The sequence below is a fragment of the Dysidea avara genome, chromosome 10, assembly GCF_963678975.1.
Source record: "Dysidea avara chromosome 10, odDysAvar1.4, whole genome shotgun sequence".
NCBI lineage: Eukaryota > Metazoa > Porifera > Demospongiae > Dictyoceratida > Dysideidae > Dysidea > Dysidea avara.
Window position 1 is genome coordinate 13,498,776 of NC_089281.1, and position 11,295 is coordinate 13,510,070.

Consider the following 11,295-nt stretch of genomic DNA (forward strand, 5'->3'; position numbering starts at 1 on the left):
ACTCAAGGATAGGGAAAATTAATGCTAATATGGTTTCATTGGATGAACAACAAACACCAGCCTGATTGAAGATAAAAGGAAATACAAGGCACAGTGGGCATACACTCATCAGAACCCCAAAAGGCACATCCCACTGGTGAGTTTGTTATTGTGGTGTAAAATGGTGGCCATGCGCTGCTTCATTTGGCCTGTAGCCTTGCAGCAGGCAGGCTGGTAGGCAGGCAGTCAGATGAAAATTCAAGTTTTGGTGACTTTTTAAAAATTCTATATCCAACCTCCTGTAAGTATTTTCTTGTTCTTAATGCTGTATTTGATGTTAGATGGACTAACATTATTCATTTTTGTCTCATAAGATGCTTCTAGTATGATTTTAAAGGCAACATTTTAGGCGGTGCACATCATTTTTGGAGGGGATCTACCTGTACTGTTTGATTAATTCACCTTTATACACTCTTCACTTGCACCGAAGTTCACAGCAAACATATTTATGTCTTTAGAATATATTTTGCAGAATGTGAAAAAAAATTTGTAGACCCCCTACGGGTTAAAATAAAAAAAATCGAAATTTTGAATGTCCATATTTCACAAATGGCTGTGGTGCAAATTTGCTGTGTGGCCTTACCCTACCTGGCAGACATGCTGATTCCAAATTTTACAGGTTCATCAGAACAAGGCTTCCTGTTCAAAATGGAAATTTTAACAATTTTTAGGTAAAAAATGACTAATTTGTGATCTCTGCACATTGCCATTCTGCTAGAATGTACATTTCTTGTCTGGCCAGAGAAGGGGAGATGGGTGTATATTTTGAGCATGAAAATCATGCTTGGCTACCATCTCTAGCTGAGAACAATTCAATGTGTCATGGAAACAAAGCAGATTTGCTGAAATTACTGTAAAGTCATTCAAGGATTATGCAGACAAAGTTTTCTAGTCCTATATAGGGATGCGACGATTATGCTGGCATAATTTCAGGCATATAGTATGTGTGGGGATCAGGTAATATATTAGCATTTAGGAATTATGCTATGCTAGCAATCTGCAGATTGCACATCCTGCTAAAAGAATGAGATATTCTGATAGAGGAGTCAGGAGGAATTTTAATAGAACAGTCACTACCATTTTAAAACATGTACATAGGAATGAAATACTGTAACATACAGTAGCAAAGCTATTTGAAGCTGAAACATCAATGTAAATGGTCTAACACAGCAATAAACTTGCATTACTGGCCAAAGATAGTGGCATAATTGTAGGAATAATGGGTATTTAATTTTTTGAGCACTGCTCAAAAGCATAATGCTCAATTTTTTGAGCATACTAGCCTCATGCCTAGCCCTATATCTTCAAGCAACTTCAGATTGTCCAGTGAATAGATGTAGTGTGGGACTCATACTGTACACTGCAGACAGCTTAAAGGCACATACGAGAGAGTGCCATGGTACTGGAAATCATTTGCATGTATCTTGAGAGAACACATACCCGGAGGAGCTTTTTACACGTTGATTCCAACAAATCTCAGCTCTTTTAGTTTCTTGCTTCAGCCATGGAATCTGCTGTGACACCTGAGGCCAAGGTACTCGTCACCACAAAGGGAGAAAGTGTTGTATCAACCAGCACATTAGATGTGTCTGTTCTTCAACCTTGCACACAAGAAGAAGCTGACCATCACATTATGCTTCACTGTGCACATACTCACCAACATGGTCTGAAGAAGATTATGGTATATGCAACTGATACAGATGTGCTTGTACTTGCTACTGCCACAGTGTTACAGGGACATGGAATCTGGTTAGTATATGATCACAGCAAAATTTCAGGTACATTGCAGCTCATACAATTGCTGCTGAGCTTGGTGATGATTGCATGGTGCAAGGGCTTATTGTTTAGGTTGTGATACAGTCTCATCTTTCTGTGGCATAGAGAAGAAAACTGTTTGAGGTGTTTGGAGGTCTTAACCAAGCCTAACAACTCTGTTTGGTCACCTTTCTCAGACTTACTAAAAGAAAAAGAAAGAAGAAAAAAAAAGATTTGTGTCTTTATTGTACAACTGTACTTCACACAACTTATCACTGTAAATGCTGCAAGGAAGCAACTCCTTTCTTACGGAAATAGAAAGCTGGAAAATCTTTCTCCTTCCAGAGCAGCTCTATATCAGCATGTAAAATGTGCATCATTCCAAGCAGGACATATTTGGGGACAAGCACTAATAGCAAAGCCGTCTCTTCCAAGTCCTGCGGATTGGGGTTGGCAGAAGGACATAGATGGAAAATGGATACCATTACGGACCACACTTGCTGAAGCTTCAAAAAAAAAAAAAATGCAGAGAGTTGATCAAGTGTAACTGCAAGAAACACTGTCTTGGACACTGCAAATGCTGCAAGGCCAACATAAAGTGTACACAGTTGTGCTATTGTAGCGGACAATGCACTGAGCAACAAATATAATAAATCTGTATGTTATGCATATTAAGTTCACTAATGAATGTATTTTAAGAATGTACTAGCCAAAACAAATTAATTTCAAAATCTTGACCACACCCATCAATTTAAGTAGGAAGCCTTGTTCTGATGAAGTGGTTCCTCTAAAATTTGGAATCAGCATGTTCTAAAACCCAAATTTCATTCTTTTTCCCAGAAGTGAACATCTCTAACCCTGTCCTGTAGAAAAAAATGTTTAAAAATACGCCTTCATTCCAAGCACAATCACCATGTGGAAAAAATTACGCAGCGCCATGATTGACTATGACACATTAGACAATTTTATTTAGATAATCAGTTTAGTAGCAACTGTACTTGTACAGTATGAGCTTGCTGTACTATACATCTGTGTATGTAGTACTATGTACCATGAAACCACCTAACTTCAAAGGAAAATTCCAGGGTACATATCTTATAAACCCTGGCTGGCCATGGTACATGTAAATGTAGATATCTGATGAGGTAACGTTGTTTGTTTTTATAAGAATCCTGGCATTGTGGGAGTTTATTATTACTCACGTGATGAAAACCATGAACCTGATTTTGCATTCTACAGCACTCATACGAAGGCGATTCGACACCCTTACCACCCTATGAGTTGACAAACGGAAGTTTAAGGAGAGAACTAGTGTAATGGTTAATTTACAATCGCGTGTCCGTGTGTTTGATTATGTACCACGCCCACTTTTGTATATCACGAGGTAACCACTCTACAGTGAAGCTTACCCCTCTGGATGTTTAGAAAACATTGTAAACAGTGGTTAAATGATGTAGCAACCTTGAAACACCTGTTAAATCGCAAAATTGAGTGTTTCCGTGATATTCATAGGATTTGCCCGTTTATGTTAACAAACGTAACTACAACATTATTTGCTGCTGACCCATAATCGAATTTTACAAGACTCTCTATATAATAAATCCAGCGGGTTGCCTCATATTGGCTTGGGTGATTAGTCGCCCACCACAGTAGGCATGGTACATATCAGTTGTATCACATGCCCTCGTGATTTGCCTGATATGTACACCCACGCTCTCAGGCCTAACGGCCCTCGAGCTTGGGTGTACATATCAGGCAAATCACTTGGGTACATGATACAACTATTACATAACTTCGCTGAGTGAAGTTTCACAGTAATGATATAAATTTCAAAACTAAAATACAAATATAGTAGAGGTCTCAGTTTTAGCATTAGTTTTAGCATTAGTTTTAGTAAGAGTTTTTAGTAGAGATCTTGACATTCTTTTAAGCTTATTAGTTACAGTACAGGTCTCAGTTTTATAGTCAAGGCTTGGAAGGTAGTTTAGAGAAATCTTTTGTTATAGCTTTGATATAGTCCACTAGAACATGGCTTACTAAAACTAATTTTAGTTTTGATTAGCAAAACTACTGATAAATTAGCATGGCTCCATGCCTACAGACAATATCACAGTAGGCTCACAAAAGAAGCTGGCTTGCTGTAAGACTAGAGACTAGACTATGACTTGTACAATATAATCACTATATACCAAATAATAATTGAGTAGTGGCCATGGCTCCACGTAAGCCTGCAGGCAGCAATTCATGTATACCTCTGGACTGTAATACACCTATTGATAAATGGGAATGACTTCACAAATGCTTACAGAAAGTAACACATACTCCCTATAAGTGGGTGTGGCTCACAAAAGAAGCTGGGATGAGACTATAATGCATTAATACACTTTCACATTGCCAAACTAATTAATTCATTTCATACGTAATCCAATCCAGGTCAAACCAAAGTATTCCATAAAGCGGTTCAAACCCAGTTGATCAGATGCTCGTGTTAACAGGTACGAGCTACATGAGACTAGGTATGGCCTGTGCTCTTAGAGGTAAGTACAAAGAAAATTGTGACTGCAAGACGGTTGTCAGTGATAAAATAGGATATGGTTACAATTTCTTTTACTAAGTGTGGAAACATGTTGATATTGTGCTAATTTTAGTTAAACAGGCAATTTATCAACCATGTATCAAACGGTACGGTCGTACCGTTTAAGTAGGAATCCATGTGAAATTTTCGCATGCCGCCCAAAATCTTGCCTTTAAAAATCATCCTAGAGATATGTTACGAGACGAAAATCACCTTTACGGAATAGTACTAGTCCATATACATAAAACAGCATTAAATACAACAAAACGCTTACAGGTGGCTGGATACAGAATTTAAAAAATCGCCAAAACTTTGAATTTTAGCCTGACTGCCTGACTGACTGACCACAGTCGCAAGCCTAGAGGCCAAACGAAGCAGTGCACGGCCACCATTTACGCAATAAACTCACCAGTGGGATGTGCCTTTTGGGGTTCCGACGAGTGTGTGCCCTCTGCGCCTTGTATTTTCTTTTATCTTCAATCAGGCTGCTTGTCTTCTTCGTCCAACAAAACCATATCGAGGCATTAATTTTCCGTATCAACACTTTCTTTAAGCAGTATAATAGATGCCACAAGATTATTTAAGGTGCTTAGACTACGCTACTGTACAGAGAATAGATTATATTCCTTACTGATATAATCTATGACGGAGGGTACTGTATGGAGGTACTGGTACTAGATAGCTTCACGATAGGTCACAAGATCACGCCCTTTCTTCATTCTACGCATTATCGATCTATCAATTGAAACCACGACACACCCCTTTTGCACTAGCTGTATTTCAGTGACCACACACCTTCAATTTGGAAGGCTGACTCGACATACTCTATAATCGATTGAAACCACGCCCCTTTTGGGCAACCGCACATCTTGCAGGCTGCCTCGAGATACTCTAACACAGCAGTCACCCTAATAGAACAGTCACATGTTTACAGCTAGCTGTATGCCTTAACAAAAAAACTAAACAAACTAGTATATTAAAAATTATAAATTTAAAAATAAAGTAGGAATCCAAGCGATAATAAGTAGTGAAACAAGAGAAGAACGATGGTAGCTATTACAGCATAGCTCGGTGGGAAATTCCTACTTTGAACACAAAATAATGGCTATATCATGCCAAAGTAGGGATTTCCCACCGAGCTATGCTGTAATAGCTACCATCGTTCTTCTCTTGTTTCACTACTTTTTATCGCTTGGATTCCTACTTTATTTTTAAATTTATAATTTTTAATATACTATATAATTTAGCTTATATGCTATTGTCATAGATGATAGAGTACATATATAGAAAGGATGGGAAACGCAATGATGTGATATCACTAAATATGTACATTTCTAATTCATTAAGTAACTTGTTATGTTTTTATGCTTGTATCAAAGAGAAATAAATCGTTGTAACAACAGAATTTTTGAATTTTGTAACCAACTGAATGATTGTGCAATGAAACTTCGCTACCATCCTAGTTCCCTCAAGTAAATAATTGAGGAACTAGGATGGTACCAATGCTCAAGGAAAATAAAATGAGATTAAAAGTGAGAAAAAATGGCCCAAAATTAAAGCACCATAACCTTTTCCCATACTTTCAATTGTAATAAGCCTCTTCCTTATACCATTTACCAGAGGGAACCAGAGGAATATCAGAGCAAAACAGGAACATTTGCTTGAAGAAAGTGGAACTGGCTATACAAGAAGCAGTATGGACAGGCATGAAGGTACTATATGAACGAACAGTTAATGCAATACTCTTTGTTACAAAATCTATGGTTTGAATTCTCATGCCAAAATCTCTCACAAAGGCCTAAACACTTGCTATAGTCTGTTGGATTACTATTTACACTACTTATAACTCTATTTTCCATACAAGAGCACAAAGCTGTCTTGTCCTTTCAAGTCATGGGTAACAGAAATCAAACCGGAAATCACTTGCGTTTCCTATCCCTTTTACGTACTCAAAATATCTATGCTATTATTAACTTTGCCAGATAATTGCTATTTGATGTATTTTATTCATTAATTATTCAATTTGGTAATTACGTTACTATGCCACTGCCATAGATTAGGCCACTGTTTAACAATTTTCTGTTTTTCATCAGCACCCACATGTATTTTACTGTCAGACGTATTTCCCATTATTAACCATTATTTGATCTGATTGATGAAATATTGAAGACATACAGTTCAGTTTTCAAGACTGCTGCACTCATACAGTAGCTACTTTGTGCATTATAGCCAAGAGAAGTGAAAGATTTGTGCAGTGATCACTCTGACATTAGTGCCAGTTTGCAGAATTTTAAGTTGAAGGCTTGAGTTGAACTCAGTGAACTGTCACGAAGGACGGACAGCTATATAATAATGTAGGTGTAGACCAGCATACCACACTATATGTGGAGTTATCCAAGTTAGCAAACTGCCAGTTATACAGAGAGAGTTGACTCACTACTAGGCCTTTAGGTATGAAAATAAACCTATATGCTATTTGTAGCAAGTACTAGGGATAATGGAGGAGCTGACTGGGGGAGGGGCACAAACAAGTTCAGATCCGCCACTCTGAGCAGGTATATTACAGTTGATGTATACACATAGCAGCAAACAATTACTTCTCAGCAGTGTTTCATGGCTGAATTTTATTTTTATTTAGGCCATATATTGCAGACGCTTGTGATGTCTTAAAAGCTGTTACAAAAGTTATAATGGCTTAACCACTTGACAAACAATAATTATTTTAGAGGTGCTATAATATACACAAAGGTGCTGGGTGACAGTTTAAGTTTGGTTTCAGGTGAATTTGTAGAGATATGTCTACCTTTCAAACTAAAAATATATGTCAGCAATTATTGGGCAATAAGGCTATCAAGGTGATAAAGCTCTTCCTAAAAGGATATGGGAAAGAGGGAAGGGGCATTTGCCCCAAATGTCAGGATGGTCCAGGATTGTCATAGAATGTCTTGTCATCCAACTGTCCTCAACCATATGACAGAAACTCATATCCTCCCTCAAATCCCAGTCCTAACAGTTTTGAGAGACCTTTGAGGTATTCCCAAGTGTCTATTTGTCCCTAGACACTTTGAGTATATCCCAAATGTCTAAGACACTTGGGACAATCCTAGAATTAACCCTTAAAAGAGGGTCAGGACTGGGATTTGAGGGATGGGTGGTTGTAGCTAAGAAACTTGAGGCATTCTAAGATATCCCATGTGTCTTGGGACAAAAGACACTAGGGACAATACTTGAATAATACCTAAAAGGCCAGCCAGAACTGTGAGCTAGGACACTTGAGACATTCTACTGTATTCCATGTGTCTCAGAACAAAAGACATGCAGTACATGCCAGGTGTCCTTTAGGTCATTTAGGACACTAAGACATCAAACTGATTCTCTAATACATAAAAAGGATAAAGGAAATCAAGAAATTCTGTGGCAATCCTAGACATTTATGCAGGCAGGACAGGCAGGCAGGCAGGCAGGCAGGACAGGCAGGACAGGCAGGCAGGCAGGCAGGTAGGCAGGCAGGCAGGCAGGCAGGCAGGCAGGATCAGGCAAAAACAGAAAAATCACCAAGCCTTACGGCCCTCTAATCTATGCCAATGCAAAAGAAGCGTAATTCAAACAAACCACTTAAACCACAAATTGGTACAGAAGTATCTTCTCAACTGTTTTATAGTCTGTCTATTGCTTTCTGACTCAAATTGGTAAGAGAAAGCAGCCTAGCTTGATGCTATCCATCATTCCTGTTCGTGTGAATATATGGTACACGCCCTTTTTCACCTCAAAAGAACTTCAGCAACCTACGAGGCTAGATACGTATTGTTTTATGTTGTAGTCTATTGTGAAAGGCATTCATAACATCTTTAGCAATTCAGTTCACCTGTATTTCAAACCGGCATCCGCCTTAAACTAAAGCTTACCTTAGTCTCGTGTGGCCAGATCGCTTTTTTCTCTCTTTGTCATTGGGTAGGGAGAAAAAAGGGTCTAGAACAGTTCGAATCCCACAATCGTCTTGACACGTCACAAGGCTACGTCATAAGTATGCAACCCATGTGCTTAAACTCCATTGTAACAAGAATGCAACAGCACAACAATAAACAAAAACTTAACTTACCTAAACAACTAACAATCGATTCAATCTATTATCGCCTCAAAGGCAGCTTTAGATGCTGATAGGTTTATACCATAGATTAATCTATAGATAATAGACACCCCTACCTGGATTGGAAGCACACGTATAGTGCCCATACAAAACTACGGTTCTATCCACGTTTCGTGCCTGAAGTTTTCAAACACTCTTTTTCATTCGCTTTACTGTCTGGATACAGCTCGATTGCTTTAACTAGTAGTTTAGTAGATGCTTCTTGGGTGGCGATTGGCCTACTACTGGTATAGGTGCTTTCTGTATAAAAAGTATTTGAAAATGGCGAGGTGAACAAGTCTAGTTTAAGGCTGATGCTTATTACTAACTAATGCTACGTGTACTGGTATGTGTTTCATGGTATATTCGCTCCAGTTTAGTCAAGTTCACAAATCCCGCCTCTCGTATCAACCTTTTGCGCTTGTCAAACTTCTAGCTAATACACATCAGTACACCCACTATGAATAGGCCAAACCTTATATTCCATAGTGGTAGGTTTACTACTCACCAGTAAGCAAAACATGTTCTTATAAAATATACTCCTGGTACTGTGTACAGTATAAGGGGTGAAGCGCGGATAGATTAGGTGGCGCTTAGAAGTTTCCAATCCAGTATGGAGTGTCTATTATCTGATTAATCTATGTTTATACATACGCGCTTGTAATTGATTGACGCAAGTGGCTACTATTTGAAAACGCATTACATTTCTTTGGTTAACACCCCCAATTATCCGGGGAGTGCCAAGACGAGTGTGGGATTCGAACTGTTCCAGGCCCTTTTTTCTCCCTACCCAATGACAGCGCATGTACAGGCTGCTTTTAGCTTGCTCACATGAGGACAACAAAATTACTACACACGCACGTTTTAAAAGAGAACTGTGCGCGCGCCTGGGTTTAAAATAGCCAATCAGATGCTTCGTAAGAATTTGAAAAGATCTGCTTGCCTATAATTGGTTGATTTTCACGTCTCTTCACAATGGGAATATAGTATTCTGACAATAGTACTGACAACCGGCATGCGAAACCTGTATGTACCTTCCTTGTCATCTTCAGTTTTATCACGTGATTCAAGACACTCAACTCGACGACACTTGTCACACTGATCCACTGTAGATGATGAAGGTCTCTTAGCGGAACTTTCACCACTAGACATTAGAAGGTGCAACCTCAGGGAACAATAAAAGGAAGAGCTACATGTGATGTAGTACGCGCGAGCCGGAAGTGGTGTAGTAGCAGGGAATTTCCCTACTAGACTACAAGGCGTGTGATACCGAGCATGCTCGAATAATAAATCAGTCAACCACAAGGATGTCTCAAGTTGGAAACATTGCTAGTCCTAGTTGTATCGAGTACAGTTTTGAACAATTACAAAATGCTACAAACCACTTTTCCGACAAATACAGATTGGGGGAGGGCGGGTTCGGTCCAGTGTTTAAAGGAAGCTTAATTCATACCACTGTGGCCATTAAGCAACTGCGAAAGGTAAAGTGACAAGTGTTTTAAGTGACAGCTTGTTAAATTTGGTAATTAGGAGAGTGGAAACCTAAATACTAAAATGGCACGTGACCAGTTTGTTACTGAAGTCGATATACTAACCAGGTATAGTTACTCAACGTTTAATTCTGTGTTTACTATGACCTAACCCCCTACAGGTACCGTCACCCTAACCTATTGACATTGATGGGGTTTTGTGCAGAATCAGATAACTTCTGCCTTGTATACGAGTTTATGCCGAATGGTACATTAGAAGATGCTTTGGCTAATTCAGTAAGACAAAAAATCATTCTATATTTATATAACGGTATCCCTTATGTAGGCTGTTAAAAAACCTGAGTTAGCATGGGAAGTGCGCATGTCTATTGTATGCGATACTGCCCGTGCATTACTCTACCTTCACACTGCTTGTGATAAATCACCCCTTGTACACCGCGATGTAAAAAGGTGTTTTGTACAGTTTTGCTTGTGTTATGACTGTAATATCTTGATCTAGTGCTAATGTGTTATTGGATGTATCCTGTCGAGCCAAACTAGGGGATTTTGGCCTAGCTAGAGCACTGGGCGATAAAAATCTAGATACCACTAAACACATTATAGGGACGTCAGGCTATATCCCCCCAGAATATTACCGAGGTTATGTCACTATTAAGATGGACAGCTATGCATTTGGAGTAGTGAGTAATAAACTAATTTCTCTTAGTATTTGTTGACCTGTTCAGATATTACTGGAAATTATCACTGGAAAACCATCTTATGATTCAGAACGTAATCCTAATGATTTAGTAAGCTACGAATATGAATGCTAGCAGCTACCATTGTTTGACGTTTAGATTACATATATGGATCCTTACATATCCAACACAGTAATTGGTTCAAAATATGACATAATGACTACAGTTGATAAAACGTGTGGTAGATGGCCACCCAAGTCCATACATGATCTGTGTGGGGTAGTTCGGAGGTGTTTAAAGGATAAGCCAATGGAAAGAGCAACCATTGAAGACGTGAGTTCAAAACTGATTGTTGATGTATTATACACTCCTACATTGAGGTTCCCACTTAATTGCTAGATTAAGTAAACATGCATGTGGTTTGATGCTCCTGCAGATTTATCCTGTACTGGAAAAGACACAACGTGAAGCAGCACTCAAGACAATCAAACTTGAGAAACAGCTCATTGAAAAACGAACACAATACACTGAGAAACTAAAACAACAACAACATGAGAAACAAAAAAGACATTAAATAATTATGCATAGTTTTAAAGTTGCATATAAAAATATCAAGACAGTATCATGCATGTA

The 11,295-nt window shown here is 38.6% G+C and overlaps 2 protein-coding genes across 3 annotated transcripts in view; one reads left to right on the forward strand and one right to left on the reverse strand.

Annotated features, from left to right (window-relative positions):
• LOC136269191 (protein NLRC3-like) overlaps positions 1 to 9,726 on the reverse strand; it is a 27,749-nt gene extending 18,023 nt beyond the window's left edge. The window contains exon 1 of one of the 2 annotated variants that reach the window (XM_066064686.1): positions 9,530 to 9,726. In XM_066064686.1, the coding sequence (XP_065920758.1) occupies positions 9,530 to 9,647 (118 nt within the window). In that variant the 5' untranslated portion in view covers positions 9,648 to 9,726. The remainder of the gene's footprint in view (positions 1 to 9,529) is intronic. The other variant, XM_066064687.1, reaches the window with a different exon arrangement.
• Positions 9,714 to 11,284, forward strand: LOC136269214 (uncharacterized). The gene is made up of 8 exons (XM_066064717.1): positions 9,714 to 9,976; positions 10,026 to 10,093; positions 10,147 to 10,261; positions 10,311 to 10,435; positions 10,485 to 10,665; positions 10,711 to 10,773; positions 10,822 to 10,995; positions 11,099 to 11,284. Exons 1-8 carry the CDS (start codon positions 9,803 to 9,805, stop codon positions 11,234 to 11,236), a joined length of 1,038 nt encoding a protein of 345 aa, XP_065920789.1. The 5' UTR covers positions 9,714 to 9,802; the 3' UTR covers positions 11,237 to 11,284.
• The last annotated feature ends 11 nt before the right edge of the window (positions 11,285 to 11,295 follow it).